General features: G+C 34.9%; 2 protein-coding genes across 3 annotated transcripts in view; one reads left to right on the top strand and one right to left on the bottom strand.

Annotated features, from left to right (window-relative positions):
* Positions 1-10,271, top strand: part of LOC145004016 (uncharacterized) — a 28,775-nt gene extending 18,504 nt beyond the window's left edge. The window contains exon 2 of the mRNA XM_078962923.1: positions 10,189-10,271. The gene's annotated coding sequence lies outside the window, so the exon portion shown is untranslated. The remainder of the gene's footprint in view (positions 1-10,188) is intronic.
* LOC145006474 (sodium/calcium exchanger NCL2-like) lies at positions 554-4,315 on the bottom strand. 2 transcript variants are annotated; one of them, XM_078965557.1, is made up of 7 exons: positions 3,826-4,315; positions 3,495-3,683; positions 3,219-3,400; positions 2,991-3,109; positions 2,645-2,912; positions 2,139-2,435; positions 554-964 (listed from the first exon to the last, which is right to left on the bottom strand). In XM_078965557.1, the coding sequence occupies exons 1-7, from the start codon at positions 4,121-4,123 to the stop codon at positions 722-724; spliced, it is 1,596 nt and encodes a 531-aa protein (XP_078821683.1). In that variant the 5' UTR covers positions 4,124-4,315; the 3' UTR covers positions 554-721. The 2 variants fall into 2 exon arrangements, 1 of the variants encoding a protein (XP_078821683.1); XR_013662909.1 differs by having other exon boundaries at positions 847-964; positions 1,955-2,435.
* Positions 10,272-19,454: the final 9,183 nt, after the last annotated feature.

The raw sequence follows: 19,454 nt of genomic DNA, 5'->3' as shown, positions 1-19,454 counted from the left end.
TGACTTTGAGACCAGAAGCAAGAAAGAAGCATCTAAGCACTCTCCTGAGATTTAGTGCATTCTCTTTAGACCAACCCCCAATGAATATATCATCGTTTGCATATCAGAATATAGAAAGTTTCGGGCCGTTATTAGGAAGATCAACACCTTTGTAAGTTTTTTTGTCAATAGATTCCGCTATTGCCTCCCTTAGGCCTTCGATTACAATAACGAAAAGGAAGGATGCAAGAGGGTCTCCTTGACGAATACCCCTCTAAAGACGAAACTCTTTTGTAGCATTAACATTAACTAGGATAGAGACCTTGACTCAAGTTATGCAAGCATTGATCAAAGAAATCCATTTTTCACAAAAACCCATCAACCACATCATATTCATCAAGAACGACCAACTTAGGCTATCAAAGGCCTTATCAAAATCTACTTTGAAGATAAGCAAAATTTTCTTTCTTTTCTTCGCTGAAACCTACATAATAGTTTATGATTTATAGAGTTGTAGATACAATATTTTGAAGCACATATTATTATATATGGAGAACTGTTGTGTACAAATCAAGTCCTATACTAAAGAGAAGTAGAAATACCTTATTACATGATACATAAGCAGATTTATGATGCACAAAAAAACAATGTAATATATTACTAGAAAGAACGTAAAATACATTGACACATATAATTAAAACAAGTAGGATAGTAGTGCATGTAGACTTAATATAGCCTACAATTATGCCCCAGTAACGGTAAGCAAATACAACATTAGTAGTGAAATAGGGTACATCAAATAAACCACAAAACCCATCCAAAGTGGGTAAACTACCCTTGTACTTGTCAAAATCGCCATCCCTCCACCAATTACCAAGACAACAAAAACTTGAGGGGATACGTCCCATGGGAGATCTCTTATGTACACAAGTAATAGAAATACCGTCAAAGTACTCATACTACTCATGGCGACTCCAGAGTAGATCTGCAAAAAAAGAAAAAAAATTAAACCATAATTCCTTTTCATCTTTACACATAATATATGGTGCAAAACAATACACATTAAGTAGTGGGACATGGATTTTGTTACCCACAAACACTAACGAAATGTCCTCGACCTTATTTTAATGGGGAAATATCACAAATGCCCTACAAAGTTTCTAAGATTGGTCAATTCAGTCCCTAAAGTTATTTTCTGGCTTTATGGGGGTATAAGGTAGGTTACAACCAACTCTTTTAGTCCCCTTCAACCTTTAATAGCCGGTAAACCATGCGACAATGACCGTTTAAACAAAAAAAAAACTCACTTTATGCCCCTACAAAGCCAAAAATAAATAAATTTGGTGATCATTTAAACCATAACCTAAGAAATTGACTTCAATCGACACTTCCATCCTTGATGGTAAAACCAACTCACTGGTGAGAACTCCTTCCTCTCGGTGAGTATTGCTTCCTTTCAGGTGAGTTGGTTTTCTCATTGAGGATGAAAGTGTCGATGGAAGTCGATTTCGTAAGTTTAGGTTTAAATGATCCCAAACTTACTTTTTTGGCTTTATAGGAGCATAATGTGAGTTTTTTTGATCTAAATTATAACTGTTGTATAGTGTAACGACTATTAAAGGTTGAAAGAAACTAAAAGAGCAGATCGTAACCTACCTTATGTCCCCTATAAATCTATAAAATAATTTTAGGGACCGAATTGACCAATCCTATAAACTTTATAAGATATTTTTATTATTTTCCCCTATTTTAATCAAGAAGGGAAGGCAAGGTAAGTGAAAATGTGTTTTTGAGATTTATTTAAGAAATGAAAGGGAAGGAAAAGGCAAATATGTTAGAAAACCATTAATCCATTTTTGGGTGGATTAGGAAGGGACGAGAAAGGAATATGATGCACAAATTGCCTTTTTGCGTCTACAACAAGCTTCATTTATTACCAATTAAGGATATAAATGTAAAAATGTTGATTTCCTACCATTTTCTTCTAACTTGAGAAGGTCTATTTTGCTCCAACAAAGAACACAATTAAGTACTTTTATAGTTTTATTTCCCTTTCAATTCCTTCCATTCCCTCTCCCCTTCCCCTATAGGCTATAGCTTTTATCCATCTCATTTCCTTGATAAAAAATCGAGAACTTGGTTTTAGAAGGAACAAATACCCTAGAAAATGTTAAAGACGTGGCTCGTTCTGTCTTTTGTGTTGCAGAGCTTATGGTTGATAAGAGACGTGATATGTTTGTGGCACATGGTATTATAAAGTATGGGATGAGGAAGGAAGGGACATTTGCATAACTGGCAAAAGCCACAACATTCGTTATAAATGATGATGAAACGAGAACAGTCATAGTGATCCCACAGAATATTAGGCTCAAAGCTCCCAAGAACTCCAATATCGAACTTTGAGCATTACGGATTTTCTTAGGTATCAAAGCCTTTCGTTGTTCCTTATCTGCCTCCTATATAAACAAATAAAAAGGCTATTTAATTTACTTGTTAGTAAGATAATAAATAGTAGGCAAGTTGCATTCAAAAGTAGTTCTTAATTAATGCAACCGGTCAATATGTTATGACAATTCTTTTCTTTTTAATGAAAACACGTTGCAACATTAATATATGTCCAAAAACAAAACAAAAGATTCTTGAAGTTTCCTAAATAGAAAGTTACCTGATTACGTTTGAACAAGAAGGTAAGAGGGTTATAATCGTTTTGAGAGAGTGGTTTTTTTGCTTCCTGGAGCCATTTCGTTAGAATTATTACGAACTCATTCTCTTCAATAGATTGATTGCCTGAGATGTCGAATTGATCCATGATATTTTTTACAAAATCATCGTTTGTTGCACTGTCTGCTTGCACTTGTATTCCTAGTAAAAAAGTTTTCAATTCTGCATTCGACACTTTACCATCGCGATCTTCATCAAGTCCCTTAAAAATCCTGCACAACAATAATTTCTCAGTCATAATGCTTTCTTTATAGTTCTAAAAAACGAGAAATTTTTAGGCGAATACCAACTCTCTTATAAGTCGCATATTTGGCTTCCCATTTATGGAGAGTAGCGTCTGTAATTTGTCCTTGACAAATTTTTTTGTCACGTATTCAAATCTCCTGTTTTGAATCCAAGGTTGGAAGATCTACATGTGAATACTACATTTTATTATGATGTAAGAACCCAACTCATTTCATATATAGAAACGACAAGTTTTTGAGATTTTCTATCGTTTAAAATATTAAAAGCCTAACCTGATACATAATATAAGTAATGTACATAGACGACACAACGATGAGAGTGACTAAAATTATCACTCGAGTTATTGATATCGAACTGATGATTGCTGGGAGTTGGAGAATGATAAAAGGGATAAGTGACATGAGCATGATTCTTGCTGTATATGTTGTTGCTTTATCAGTTGTAACACCATTTGCTAAAAATAGCATAAAAGAAGACATAAGAAACGACAAAAAAGTTACTCCAATGGTTGATTGCACATATGTTGATTGTATGCGAAGATAGAGTACCTGTTAATTTAGTTAAGAAAGATGGCTCTTGCTCTGTAACCACGTCATCATCATCTGCAAGATCATAGCTTCCGAAAGTTACGACTGATGGCCAAATTATTGTTAGACTCATGACTGCGGATCCTGTTAACATGTCCATTCCGGAACTAGCTGTAGAAGAACCTCCATTGTTGTTTGATAATCCAGACTCTGCAAATCGATTATCAAATATATTAAGATTTCGTATGGATTAATTTGCCAAAGTGGTTATTTTGACTTATAGGTACAACAACAAAAAGTTTTGCAAGAAAAAAGATTAAAGAATACAAAAAGGTAAAAAAAAGAAGCTTACGCAAGACGAGGAAAAGTGTAGGGAAGTTTGCAAGAATATGAAACAAACTTGCACCAAATATACCCGGCCCGATAAGACTGAAGAACTTATTGGATCCATCAGAAATGTACTTCTGACCAAGAGCCACCAAGTATTGATAAACCACAATTAGGAAAAGCGTTCCCCATGGTTCGCTTGCGCATGGTAAGAACTCGTATTTAGGTTCGCATGTCATTGTTGCACCCTCGTTTTTTCCATAAAACTCCATCAAAATCACCAAAAAAATAATAAAATTCCCACTTTTCACGTATATTTTCATCTGTCCTCTTGTTTTGAGTGGCTATTCGCCTTGAAACTTTATAGCAATGAGTTGTTTAGAATCGTAACCTTAGGGCTAGCTACATATGCTCGCTGGATAAGCAAAGAGATAAATTTAGAAGATGAAAATGAATACGAGCGATAGGTGAAAGTTTTTGAATAGCATATTATATAAAAGAAAACACATGTTTTGACGGAGTAATGATATTAATTGGCGTAGAAAAATAAGGGAAAAATATCTGTAGAGATTTTAATGGACAGAAAAGAGAGAGGGTATGATAACAAAAATATCTAGATAGGAGGTATCTTGATAACAAATTGCCATCTATTTTACTTTTATTAGAAAATAATATAGAATGACTTTTTTTTTCTTTAACAATGGTCCCTATAAGTATTAATATCTCACAATTTTGTTTTCTTTTAAAGTTTCGTAAATCTTTCATTAAATTCTTTGAATTCTACTTGATCTGTTCCAAGATGTATTTTATTAGAGATGATTTGTAAAAAAATTTCTTTTTGATTTGTACATAATAAATTTTCTTTTAAATACACAATAAAATATTGCTTAAAATGTTATATTGTAGAATTATAGAAAACATAATTGTTATGCACGAAAATAAATTATTATGTACGAATCACTTTCCATATTTCAAACGTTCAATTCAAACAATATGTATTCCGCTTTATAAAATAAGGCAAAGTTTCATGTTTTTTTGAAGCTATTTTTAGATTAATTGTGATATTAGGCTTAATGGTATGTCTTTTTTATTTTACACCGACAAACCGACGTGCCATGTTTTGCCACCGGTGAACAGCCAACCCATGACAGATTTTTTTTTGCCATCGGTGAGATTCCACTGTTTTTTCTCTTTTCTTTTACCGATTAAATTGACACTCGTTTTTTATTTTATTTTATTTTATTTTTTAAATCCTAACCATTTTTTAAAAATGATAAAAATGACATCAGCCTAGGTGGCACATATTACCGATGGTATGACACGGTTTAATCTTAAACAAATCATAAATCGCGTAGTTTGGACAACCTATCGCACCGTTTGGACAACCTAACCGACCCATCCCAAGGGCCATGATATTTGCAAAAGTTTAACAATATTTGGAATAGGCCAAGTTTTACATCTAATGACATCAACATTAATTAATTGTCATATAGAGTCAATGGGTTGTGTCTGTAGATGCAGATAATCTAAAATGTACGTTAAGTAAAAAGCTATAATAAAATAAAAATATTTAATTAACAAATGGTTTCCAAAAATGAAATATCATTTCTCAATATATTTCATTTTTTTTGTAGATTAAATAACGCTGCATAGGTTGACCACTTTTACAAACATTCGAAAACTTAAAATCCAATAAAAATAATAAAAATAAATATTAAATCAAGTATAGAAATAATTAAAATTAGTAAAATTAAAACATCAAAGTTGTGATCAGGCTTAATAAGGTTAAACATAAATTTTAGTATGTCAGAACTATTTGTGCCAAATTTGGAAATTTTGTGTATGATTTGGATCTAGCTAGGAAGCCCTTGTGATGAGGACTTAAATTTTTTTAAAAAATTAGAAGGTTAGAGTGATCGGCATGGGACACAACGGGCAACGAAGAGGCTGAGGTGGAAGTCGGAGCGGTCATAACGGGGGAACACCGCACCCTTCCAACTCGTTGCAGCTTGTCACGGTGGATTTTGTGGCCGTTACCACCGGGTGAAACGGGAAAAAATTTGGACCGTTGCCGTATTAAACCTTTGACTTAATTAAAAAAAAACTTTAAATTTATTTATTCTTTTCCTATATAAATACCTGTTATCTAAACAATTTTTTACACATAACTTCTCTTTTTCTCTCTATGTAATATCAATTATCTTCAAAAAAATTTGTGGATCCTTTCGACTCGTCCGATGATTCCAATGACGATATATTCTTTAGGATGATGTATCATTATTACATTAACGAGCTGCTACAACTAGACCCAGACCCGCTACTAATGAGACGTGCGATGTTAAACAAAAATCGTGAGTAAGGACACGAGCATCTATATCGCGATTACTTTGCGGATAATTGTGTATACGGGGGGAAAGACTTCAAAAGAAGATGTATTCCTACGGATCACCAACGCCTTGGAAAGTCTGTATCGCTTATTTACTATACTTTTATACAAAATAAATACAAATGTACTACATGTTTCTTTTTAATTTTACAACAAATGTACTATATTATTAAACTGTAGTTAATTTATGTTTAAAATTGAAAATTTTCAATTAAGATATGATGCTAGAGGTAGACGAGAGTTTACAACGTTGCAGAAATGTGTTGCGGCTATTCGTTTGATGGCTATGAGGGAGTCACCTGATACCATGGACGACTATATGAGAATGTCCGAAAGAACCACAAGGGTGAGTTTGTATACATTGTCAAGGGGTGTTGTTGAAACATTTGGAGACGTATATTTGTCGAAACCTTCGTTGCATGATTTGCAAGAATTGTATCTGGTGCATGAAGAACGCCATGGGTTTCCCGGAAAGATTGGAAGCATTAATTGCACACATTGGAAATGGAAAAATTGTCCGGTAGCATGAAAAAGGCAATACGCAAGTGGTCATCACGGATCACCTTCGTTGGTTTTAGAGGCTATTGCTTCTCAAGATTTATGGATTTGACATGCATTTTTTGGGGTTGCGGGCTCCAACAACGGCATCAACGTTCTTGATCAGTCGCCAATATTTGACGATCTTTTTGTCAAAAATGTAAGCAACAAATCGATTCACAACATCAACAGATCTTTTATTAAATGAAAATAAGATCCAGTTGGTTTTCAAGATACTTACAACTGAAAACTCACTACATAAGCACTCACTCTCAGATGTATATAAAGAAACTAACAGATTTAAGATTTTACAGAACAAAATCAACAAGAATAGAACAACCCTAAACATATCAATCCCTAATCTGAAGAAGAAGATGATGAGAGAACAAAGAGACTCGTGTGTGACAAAGAAAAATGAACTGAAAAAAATCAATCCTAGCTAACATGATGACACAAATATATGGTTGACCAATTTTCACAGATAATCCTTAGACTATTCATTCTGACTCCGGTAACCTTGCTCTTTCTTCATATTTGCTCCAGTACCCTCCAGGTTTAATATGCACGACATAAATTGCTACAAGTATAAAACTTTATACAACAATCAAATTTAGAGTAACTACTAGTTGCTCCTTAATCTTTATCCAACTTTAAAACAACTACATTATGTACCTAACTTACAAAGTTAGAAAACCAAATTTATTAATACCAAGTTTATGATTGGAAATAGTTAAGAAATAATTATATTTCTCAACACTTTTGAATGGAAAGGCCCAGGATGCTCCTTTCACGGTGAATAGAAATGAATATAAATATAGGTATTAACTTACATATGAAATATATCCTCAGTATTCCACATTCGTGAAGGCATTCCGCCACCCGGTTGAAGAACAAGACAATTTCTTAAGAGATGACAAGAAGGAGCATGTAAGGATGTGAAAAGTGCTTTTGGACCGCTGAAGGCGAAATGGCATATAGTTGAACATGTAGCACGACAATTGGATTTAGAAACCCTATGATATATCATGTATGCATGTATCATAATGCATAACATGGTAGTATAAGATAAAGGGAAAATATTACACACTATATCCCAACAGAGCCCAGACACATTCAGTTTCAATCAGGAACAACAGAGTATTTGCATCGAGTTGTTGACATCCAAGACACAAATAAACACATACAACTTCGAGAAGACTTGGCGGATTATATCTTCTATGGTAACAATAACGATAACGAATAGCATTTAGTTTTTAAAAAAATATTTTTTTAACGAATAGCGTTGTATTTTTTTTTTTTTACTTTGGATGTTATGTGTAATTTAATTTATATGTTAATTTTAATCTTTAAAAATTGTTTTTATTATATGTTATTTATAATTTTGTAAACATTATGTTTTATTGATTATGTTATATTTAAAAAATATTTGTTTAAATTAAAAAAAATTGAAAAAAAAAATAAAAAATAAATTATAAAATGGAAAAAAGTTAGTGTCATAACAAGATGTAACATGATGATCATTTCCCCATTTGGTATTATAACACCGTTGGTGATGCGACATGTGAGGTGGCACCAAAATGGTGTTACATCTAGTTGCCCACACCCAATACTCTTATAAGATAGACTTTCTAAGTTTTAGATGTTAATAAATGTTCTCTTTGGAAAAATGTAAGCTAGAGGGTTTTAAATTTGTAAATTCTATAAAATTTGGGTTTGGCCGATATAACACCCTAAATCAGAAAGGTCAAGGAAGGAAAGGAAGACCATAAGTTAAAGAGGGTCGACTCGTCGAGTCCAGGGAGGAACTCGGCGAGTCGGCAAGTGGACTCGGCGAGTCTGGTCTGGGTTGGGAAACCCTAATTCCGGGACTTGGTACCATATTTAATCACCTTATTCTTTTCCCTAGGGCTCATTTGCGGCCCCTATAGTCCAGAACCCTAAACCCTAGCCACCATAACCGTTTTTGGAGTAAGATCTACCCTTGGTGAAGTAATTTGAAGCTTGGAAGAGAAGAGATTCATAGTGGTGCAAGAGGAGGCCTTGGATCCAGAGTTGGTGGAACTTTTTAGAGCATTTGGAGGTAATGAATCGTTATCCTTGGCTTTCTCCTTTCTAGATCCATCTTTCATGGAGTTTTAGGGTTTCTTTGAGAGTATGTGATGAGAAAATTGGTGCACAAGTTAGATCTGGAGTTGAAACTCCAGATTTGAGCTCTATTTGGATCGAAAATGCAGAAAGCCCTGTTAGTTGCTATGCAAAAGCCATTCCCCATGAGTTAAATTCCTATCTAGCTTGGTTTTTGGTATTATGAGACAAGTAGCACGTAAGGTTAACAACTTTATGTTGCTAATGGACTCTAGGAACCCATATCTATTATTTGGAGCAAAGGAGTGGCTCTGTGACTCGAGATTATGAGAATACACGTAAGGACTCGGCGAGTCTGGGAGTTGACTCGACGAGTCGGGCTAGATACCAGACTTAAATCGCGTAGTAACTCGGCGAGTCACATGAGTGGACTCGACGAGTTGGATGAAGATAGACAGGAACTCGACGAGTTGGAAGAACAACTCGGCGAGTCTGTTGAAGATTGCCTTAGACTCGGCGAGTCTGTTATTGGACTCAGCGAGTCAGGTAGCGAAACCCCAAACCCTTCTAGTTAAGACTCGGATCAGTGAGTTGAGTGGAGACCCAGTGAGTTGGACAGGTCAGGACTCGGAAATCAGTAGACTCGGCGAGTCGAGTCGCAAATGAAAGGGGTTTCTGAGCTTATGAACTCGGCGAGTCAGTAGGCTGACTCGGCGAGTAGAGTCAACCTTGAAGGTTGACTTTGACCAGGACTTTGACTTTGATAAGAGTTGACTTAGTTGACTTTTCGAGGACTGTCAGACTAAGGGTTATATTGATATTGGTAACTCGGAGAGCTAGAGGAGCAGCGCCTCAGAGGGTTGTCGGTTAGTAGCCAAAGGGTTATTAGCAGAGCTTAGCAGTTCAGGTGAGTTTTTTTCCAGTAGGAACGGGTCTAAGGCCACAATGCCGGCCTGTTTAGCTAGCAGTAGTTTCCGAACTTCGGTCCGGTGCAATAGTTAGTATGTTTGATGCCTTCGTGGCTCAGATAGGATTTATGTGTTATGTGTTCCGGGCTACGGCCCGATGCAGTATGCAGTATATGTTTTCATGCTAGTTGATATGTTTATGTTATGCTATGTTCAGTCAGTTTCCGGACTTCGGTCCGATGCAGGGGGAAATGCCCCAGTTAGTCCGAACTTTGGTCCGGTGCAGGGGACAAGGTCCCAGTCAGTTTCCGGACTTCGGTCCGATGCAGGGGGCAAGGCCCCAATTAGTCAGGACCTCGGTCCGATGCAGTGGGCAAGGCCCAGTATGTGCTTTATATGTTATTGTATGGTATGTGGTAGTTTGGGGGAGCTTACTAAGCTTCGTGCTTACAGTTTCAGTTTTTGGTTTCAGGTACTCAGTTTTCAAAAGAGGAGCTCGGAGAGGTTGCAGTGCACACACCATGGTCAGTTAGCCTGAGAATATTTTACTCTGATAATAAGATTATGTTTCGAATCAATACTCAGAAATTATGTTATGACTTATGATACGGTTTTTATAAATATGGTGTTTTAAAAGAAATTTTTAGCAGTGATTTTTGGATTGTTACAGACGAAACTCTGACCAATCTTGCTATCAAAATGGCAATAAGCTAATATATGGAATTCATAGTGAAACTATTATAACTTGTTAAGACTTACAAAGGTTGAATGTCATCAATCTTGTCAAATTTAAAAGTTAGGGACCATAAGTGTAGTACTCAGAGATTTGATATGCAATCTCTTCATCCATTCTCCTTCATTTTGAATTAGGCATGAGCAAAAGGACCGAACCGGCCCGACCCGGACCCGACCCGGGAACCGGCTTCGGCCAAAATCCAGAACCGAACCGGCCCGGTGGTTCTACCGGTTCCGGTTCCGAGTCCGGTTTTTGCCGGGTTTTCGATTTTGAAACCGGTCTTCGAGAAATAGCAACGTATTTTGGGGTTACGGTTTCGCTTTATGCCCGGTTACTGAATGTGATTATAATCTCGAAGATCAATAACATAAATGCAAAACTGTTATGTTTTTTTATATACATATACATTGAGTATATACATATACATATTATTGTATATTGTATTTTGTTTGTTTTTGTTAAGTATCCGAATCATACGTACATAAGAAGATTAACTGTTCTAATATGTGGATTAAAATCTTGCAAATTTGAAACCTCGAAAATTGTGTTTTTGATGATATTGGTGTATTTAGGATATGATATTTATAAGCAGTGCATTATACGTAGGCATGAGCAAAAGTTTACTTTTTAACGATCTAAACATGTTCGAATGTATTGGTTACTGTTTATTTTCTTGATTCTAAATGATCTAATCATCTAAACGTGATATTGGTACTACTTTAACGAATGTATTATTGAGATAAAGTTAGTATGGCTTATTTTATGATTCTTAGTGTATGTGTTATTCCGTTTATGGAAAAAACACATTATTGTTTCTCATCCTGCAGACAATATTTGTATGCTCCGAAAGAGAAGAAAATATTCAAGGATTGAGACTTTTTATTCACCTGTCAATTAAAATAGATGTAAATTGTTTCTCAGTGGGTTTTTTGTTTTACAATCACTTTATTTTACGTCCAAATTAGAACTCCAAACTCCAAACCACAAAAAGCTACGGTTTTTTTTTTATTATTTTTTTTATTTTTTTATTATTATTTTTTTTAAGTCTATCCGGTCCGGTTCCCGGTTTTCGGCCGGTTCCAACGACCGGTTCTTACCGGATCCCGGTTCCAAAAATTGATGAAATTTTAGTATCGGTCCCGGCCCGACCGGTTCCATTGGGTGCCGGTTCCGGTACCGGTTCCGGTTCCGGCCGGTTCCCCGGTTCATATGCTCACCCCTACATAAGAAGATTAACTGTTCTAATATGTGGATTAAAATCTTTCAAATTTGAAACCTCGAAAATTGTGTTTTTGATGATATTGGTGTATTTAGGATATAATATTTATAAGCAGTGCATTATACGTAGGCATGAGCAAAAGTTCACTTTTTAACGATCTAAACGTGTTTGAATGTATTGGTTACTGTTTATTTTCTTGATTCTAAATGATCTAATCATCTAAATGTGATATTGGTACTACTTTAACGAATGTATTATTGAGATAAAGTTAGTATGGTTTATTTTATGATTCTTAGTGTATGTGTTATTCTGTTTATGGAAAAAACACACTATTGTTTCTCGTCCTGCAGACAATATTTGTATGCTCCGAAAGAGAAGAAAATATTCAAGGATTGAGACTTTTTATTCATCTGTCAATTAAAATAGATGTAAATTGTTTCTCAGTGGGTTTTTTGTTTTACAATCACTTTATTTTACGTCCAAATTAGAACTCCAAAGTCCAAACCACAAAAAGCTACAGGGTTTTTTTTTTAAGTCTATCCGGTCCGGTTCCCGGTTTCCGGCCGGTCCCAACGACCGGTTCTTACCAGGTCCCGGTTCCAAAAATTGATGAAATTTTAGTGTCGGTCCCGGCCCGACCGGTTCCATCGGGTGTCGGTTCCGGTACCAGTTCCGGTTCCGGGACCGGTTCCGGCCGGTTCCCCGGTTCATATGCTCACCCCTATTTTGAATGAACTATAAGGTGCTGTTTGTTTTTTGGAAAAAAACATCTTCAGATCTTTTATTGTTGCGCGGCGTAGCATACGCACAACACTTTTTCATCTCGCAACTGTTTGTTTTTCCAGAAGTTTTCGGATTAAAAAACCTCTGCGCGTGTTCCTCTTGACGCAACACTTGTTTTGTCTCTTCCTACCTCTTCCAACTTCTTCTTCTTCTTCTTCTTCTTCTTCTTCTTCTTCTTTTCTTGTTAAAATATTGTTTATATGTTGCTGAAATCTGATTTCAATTTTTTTTTCGTTATTTTGTTTATTCTTGTTGATTTTTTTTTAATATTGAATAATAATATTTTGGTGATGAAATATCATTATTTTATGCTAAAATATCTTTATTTTTTGTTAAAATATTATTACTTTTGCTTAAATATCATAAATATTGCCGAAATGTTATATATTATTAAACTTTGGGTATTAAAAAACTATTTTCGGATTATAAAATCAGTTTATTTTAAGTTTTTAGTATCAGCAACATGCAGATGTTAAAAAAAAACAAAAACGCTTCTTATTAAAGTCTGCAGTCGTTTAGTCCACCTCTTCTACTGTAGAGGGTTGAAAGGTGGTCCACAGACTTTATGGATTTTTGCTTTAATAAAACAAACAACACTTAAGTCAAATGGACAATGAAATGGTGATTTTTGAGCCATGGGAGGAAATGGATGTGGGTTTGAAGTGTAGATGGAGTTTTGAAGCTATAATCACTTTCCTAAGGTGTGCCTGCATGCAGTTGCAGGTGGGAAAAACATACAGCATGCAGTTACAGGTGGGCCCGAAGGTGTGCCTGCATATGCCATATTTGACTTTATGTTCCAACAATGCTTCTGTGTGATTTCATCTCTAGTTCTTGCTTATACATGTGTGAAGTGTGTTTTATGTGATTATACATCTATATGTCGAGTGTTTCAATAGCATTGATTGTTGTGTTGGGTGTATATATGTCATTGATTATCTACTTTATTTTTGAAAACTGAAGGTTTTTAGTGTACATTAATTACAAGAATTATGACCCATAAAAACATGATGTACATACTTTCATGCATAATCACACAAAAACAGCTACTTGCTTTAAAGCTCTTTGTCACGCTAAACTTTTTTTTTTTTTTTTTTTATTTTTTATTTTTAACTGAAGCCTTTTAATGTACATTAATTTCAAGAAGTGTCGTCAATAAATTATGCATTTTTTATTCTAGAAAGAGTAGAAGTGGAGAGTGGTTCATGACTCCTAAAGTTCTTTCCCACCACTGTCATGAGGCTGCCGAATTTGCTCAATTTTAAGATAAAGCAACTAAAAACATAGTAATATTCTAGATGTTTAAGTTTCTTATAGTTTTTTTTTAGAGATGTTAATGTATATTAATGTTTTGCTTATTTTTTAAGACTTTTTTTACTAACATCAAGAATTGATAGATGGAAGATAGTTTTGACATTATCCTTGATGACACCTCGAAACCAGTATGGGAAAATAGGCCGAGTCTCCAATAATCGAATACGTTCCTGCAAGTATACCAATGGGCAAGTACAAGCTAAAATTAAAATACGGGGGTTTCTTTCGGTTAGCGAAGAACAGTTGTAAGAAAATATATTGCTTTGGCTCTCAAAAATGCATCCACATAGACACATGGTCATACAATTTGAGTCAACTAAACGAAGAAGTTATAAAGCATTATTCATCAAAGAACAATCCAAAATTGTCAATTTCCTATGTTGATAAGTGTGCATCAAGTCAATCGTTTATTGAGCTTGATTCTGATGAGAAGTTCATGGCTAAGCTTAATATGTATGAAAAAGAGAAAGAAGTAACCATTTACATCACAACAGAGAATAACCACAACTCAAATAATCAGTGTGCGCATAACCATTTATGTGACAACATAGATGAACCCCATGTTGATTCAGACTACTATCCTAGTGAAGAAAGCTATTTTAGTCACCTTAATTCTGAGAATGAAGATGAGCCAACAAATGATGATGAAGAAGGTTACTCTTTTAGTAAGAATACTATAAGCATGAAAGTTGGTACAAATTTTGAAAATGTTGTTGCTTTTCGAAGAGCTTTGAATCATTACGCAATCATAAACGAGTTTGACTACTATATTCAAAAAAGTGATCCGACACGATTCACAGCAAGGTGTGAAAACATAGATTGCAATTGGAGAATTTATGCATCTGTCATGCAAGATGGTATTACCTTTGAAGTAAGTACATACGTAAGTTATTTATAACATGATTTCCAATTAAAATATATTTATTATATTCATTTAATTATTGTGCAGGTTAGGAAACTTGAAGAAGGACATACTTGTACTCGAAGTAACATGGGTGGTAATAAGCGTGCCACTCAAGGATGGATTGCAAATATAATTACTGATAAGTTGAAATCTGATGGGGACATTTCTCCCATGGAGCTTAGAAAGTGGATTATGAAAACTTACAATGTTAACGTACCATATCTGAAAGTATTTAGAGGGAAAGAGCAAGCATATACTGATATGCATGGTAAATGGGAAGATTCTTTCATGAAGATTGATGTATTTAGATAAGAATTGCTAAATAGGAACCAAGGAAGTGTTGTCGAAATTGACTTTGATGTAGTTGGTGGCAAGAAACGTTTCAAAAGGTTTTTTATTTCTCTAGGTGCTTGTTCGAGAGGGTTTCTTGGCGGTTGTCGTCCTTATATTAGTCTTGATGCTTGCCATTTAAAAGGAAAATTCAACGGTGTATTGGCCGCTGCAACTGGTGTTGATGCTAACAATTTCATCTTCCCGATAGCCTATTGTGTGCTTGAATCAAAGAACACACAATCATGGACATGGTTTCTTCAATCACTTCAAAAAGCAATTGGGACGCCAAATGGTCTTGTTATCTCATCAGACATGCAAAAAGGGTTAGAAGCTGCCATCATGCATGTTTATCCAAATGTTGAGCATAGCGAATGTATACGACACTTATATAGTAATTTCAAGAAACATTTTCGTGGTAAATTCTTCAGCAAGAAACTATGGAGGGCTGCAAAAACCTACTTGCCTACCAAGCATGATAGCTTATTGAAGGACATTGGTGATGTAAGTCAAGACGCCATCACATATCTAAATACCAACCACAAAAAGGTATGGAGTAGATGCAAGTTTGGTATAACTTCGAAGTGTGATTACGTCACTAATAATATTTCAGAATCATTTAATTCTTGGATTGGTGTATTGCGCTATCAACCCGTGCTTGATCTACTTGATGCAATTAGAGAAAAACTTATGAAAATATTTGATAAGAAAAGAATGTTAGTGAACAAATGGAATGGTACATTGGTTCCTATTGCTAAGAATCGTGTTAACGTCATTTCAAAGGTAAGTATGATAAATTAAATTGAATTACATATCTATAATCATCTTAACAATATATATATTTTTATATGTAGAACTTGGGTGAATATGAAGTTTGTAGAAGTTGTGACAATAAAGCTGAAGTGAAATGCAAGGGACAACGTTGTCAAGTCTACCTAGAATAAAAGAAAATGCAGTTGTCGGGTGTGGCAAGTTACGGGCCTTCCATGTGTACACGCAGCAGCTTTTATTGCTTTTACGAGGGATGTTAATTGGGACAAATATGTTGATTCATGTTACACTATAAAGAAATTCAAAGAAGCATATGCTTTTGAAATTTCTCCGATGCCTGGAGCGGATCAATGGATGCAAAAAGATGGGGAGAAAATATATCCACCTATTATCAAACGCCCGGTTGGACGGCCGAAAAAAATAGGATCAAATCATTAGATGAGTCGAAAAGAAGGCACAAATGTCCATGATGTGGGGAATACGGACATCGTGAAAAGACATGCAAGAACCCTGCACTTCAAGATTTAGATCCAAGTGAAACATCAACCTCAAGAAAAAGGAATATGTGTCTGTGATAATTAGTTGTTTTCAAAAGTTTTTATTGTTAGTTAAAATTATTTTGTTTTTGAGAACTTTGTAAACTTGTTTGAGACACACAAGGTTAAGTGTCCACATGAAAAAATATGTCCTTAGTTTTTAATTTTTTAAACTTGGTAAACTTGTTTATTAGTTGAATTTGGTAAACTTGATTTTTTGTTCTTAGATGTAGTATTTTTTAATTTTTTTTAAGATTGCATGACTATATATATGTCGATGGTAGACTTATAGGTTAATAGTTACTTTTATTGTTATCATTTCTCATCTTTATTATTTATCTTTCTAATCGATCAATTTTTTTTAATAACAAACATATAAAATAAGATTTAATCGATTAAAACACTTTTGTTTATACTAAGTCTTAAAATGATAATTTTGGGTAAATATGATATTTTGACAATTCAAGGGTACATATGAAATTTTAAATATAGTTTTATAAAAGGGGTATAATAATCAATGTATAAAAATATTGATTTAAAATGATTATAAAATATTAAAAAAAACATTTTGGGCAAATATGATATTATAGATGCTTATTTAGGATATATATGATATTTAGATATTAGTTAGGGTAAATATGCTATTTCCTTCTTATTTAGGGTATATATGAAATTTTCCCTTTATTTTATTTATTTATTTATTAAAATCTTAGTCTGATATTTCTACACTTTAATTAACATAAGGAATGCATGACTTTTAGTAGTAATGTCATTTGATCTAGTGGAGTTTTTCACGTTGACTTGTGATTTCAGTAGAGCTCTTTAAGCTTATTTTCATGTTTTAACCTAGTACTCGAACCATTAGAACTCATTGAAATGTTTTTATATAGGCAAGTCAAACGGAAACAAACATGTTGATATTCTATAGTTATTTGAATCTTTAGTGTTATATTGAATAAAGCTGATGAAACTTCATTCAAGTATAAACAACTTTTGAGTATTATATATCAAGAAGTTAGTTACTTTGTATATTTAATCTTGGTGGAATTATGTTTTTAGAAAGATCAATACTACTATTAGGTATCAAAGTGTTACTGTAACATTCCAAAAATCATAGTAATTTTCCTTTTCATTTTAAAGAAAATAAAAATCGTTTTTCAGAAAGCCATAAATCGTCAAAATCATTATTTCACAAAATGATATGAAATCAAAGTATCAAAATCATAACATTTCTCAAAACATAAAAGCCAATGGAAGATGTCTAGAGTCCTGCTTTCACTTTGCCCCAATCCTCAGAAGTATCCGAAACATTTAAATCCACAACTACAAGTCAAAGCCAAGTGACTTTCCCAAAACTACTCACATAACAATACATATACAATACATGTATACAAGGCCTACAACACGAGGCTGGACAACCACTAGAGCCTACAACATCCAAGCTGGACTGCTCCTGTTAGGCCTACAATACGAATTGGACAACACAAGCTACTTGCCTACAACACACAATTGGACCACCTCAACCCAACCACAATATGTCGACATTGTAAAAGCCCAAAAATCCAAGGTAAAAATTGTCATTTTTATTAGACTCAAAACACTGTTGTAACATTGTTCTAAACATTGAAAAGCATTTCAATGTACACAATTATAAGAATCTAGTCCCAAAGGTCACATATTACAGAAAACACGGGTGTATGCGTTGCGATCGTCCCGAGCTCTTCCATAAACGGAAAACATTAAACACAAAGCTTAGTGAGTTCCCCAAATACCACATACTATACATATCAAACGATCCATACATGCCATACATAACCGTGAGCCATACATATCAATCATAGACCATAACCAATGAGAGTGCTATGTGCCAACCATAGTCTTGCCATTATGCCATGAGCCACCTCGTGGTCTTTCTTTCCAGGCCGTTGGCTACAACCATATGTCTTACATACAAGTGCCAAGAGCCACCTCCTGGTATTCCATGCAAGTATCACAAAGATAACCAACATACAAACTATACTACTTAACCAATTACTTGCTAGAGTTCAGACTCTGGTCTTGCATACAGTATGCCAGGAGCCACCTCTTGGTCTTTTATACATAACGCCAAGAGCTAACCCCTGGGACTTACTACAACACATAAACTAAATGGGCCAACATTGGTGCCTTCGATCCATACAATAGTGAGGAGAATCACCTCGAATGCTGAAGCTCACTGCAAGAAATCCTTAGCTACTACCCTGATAACTCCTCGAGCTAACAATACCAAAATATCACCCAATTAGAAATTGGCTTCCAAAACATGATCCATAATCCATACTTGGGGTAAAATGAACATTTTACCCCTGGCCCAACAAGATTCATAATTAAGGCCCAAGCCCTAAATCCAACAAGATCCAAAACCACAAAATCCATGAAAGCCCACTAATGGCCTAATTTTCCAAATTCAGCCCAATGCCATACGGTCCTTATCCTAAGCCCACATTCTCCAACTCAGATTGCTTCAAACACCCCTTGGAACAAAACTGATCAAAGGCGTAAGTCAAAAGTCAAAGTTAATGGCCCGAGTTGACCCAACTTGCCGAGTTTTATCCTTCAACTCATCGAGTTCCTCTGACAACCACAAAGTCGGGAAGAAACCGATCTAACTCGCCATGTTGACCCATACCAACTTAGAATCGAGGAAAACCAAAGCAACTCGCCGAGTTGGCCATCCAACTCATCGAGTTCACCCGAGACTAAACAGCTTAACCCATTAAGCTGATATATTCGAAACTAACAGCTTCTCCCACTGAGATCTTAGCTGAAATGGCCTTAAGAAGGGTAAAGTTCCCAAATTTACGCCCAAGAACCACCCAATGGGTTCAAAACCCAAACCCTAAACTTAAAAGGGTAAGCACTTAATCAATAAGCACTTATTCACCAAGATAAAGTCCTAAAATACAGATTTGGTCCTTAAAGGTTTCAAACACATGTAAAGTTTCCAACTTTACTCTTAAGTATGCTTAGAAGAGGCTCAAATGTCCAAAAGAAGCCATAGGATGGACTTAATGCATGCATGGAGCTTTTAAGACCATAAAGTTGGCATCTTTATGCCAAAAGAGCTCAAGAGGACCATAGATCTGGAAGGAAAACACTTGGGATG

The sequence above is a fragment of the Lactuca saligna genome, chromosome 7 (assembly GCF_052625555.1).
Source record: "Lactuca saligna cultivar CGN05327 chromosome 7, ASM5262555v1, whole genome shotgun sequence".
Taxonomy (NCBI): Eukaryota; Viridiplantae; Streptophyta; class Magnoliopsida; order Asterales; family Asteraceae; genus Lactuca; species Lactuca saligna.
Note: the sequence above shows the minus strand (reverse complement) of the source record. Positions and strands in the feature narration are given on the sequence as shown.

What these genes read in the sequence shown, in the direction of transcription:
- LOC145006474 (XM_078965557.1), bottom strand. Translation starts at nt 4,123, where the DNA reads ATGAAAATATACGTGAAAAGTGGGAATTTTATTATTTTTTTGGTGATT. An exon ending in AATATGCGACTTATAAGAGA is followed by an intron (nt 2,913 to 2,990) that starts GTTGGTATTCGC and finishes ATTGTTGTGCAG; the next exon opens with GATTTTTAAGGGACTTGATG. An exon ending in CGTCTTTAACATTTTCTAGG is followed by an intron (nt 965 to 2,138) that starts GTATTTGTTCCT and finishes CTTTTTTTGCAG; the next exon opens with ATCTACTCTGGAGTCGCCAT.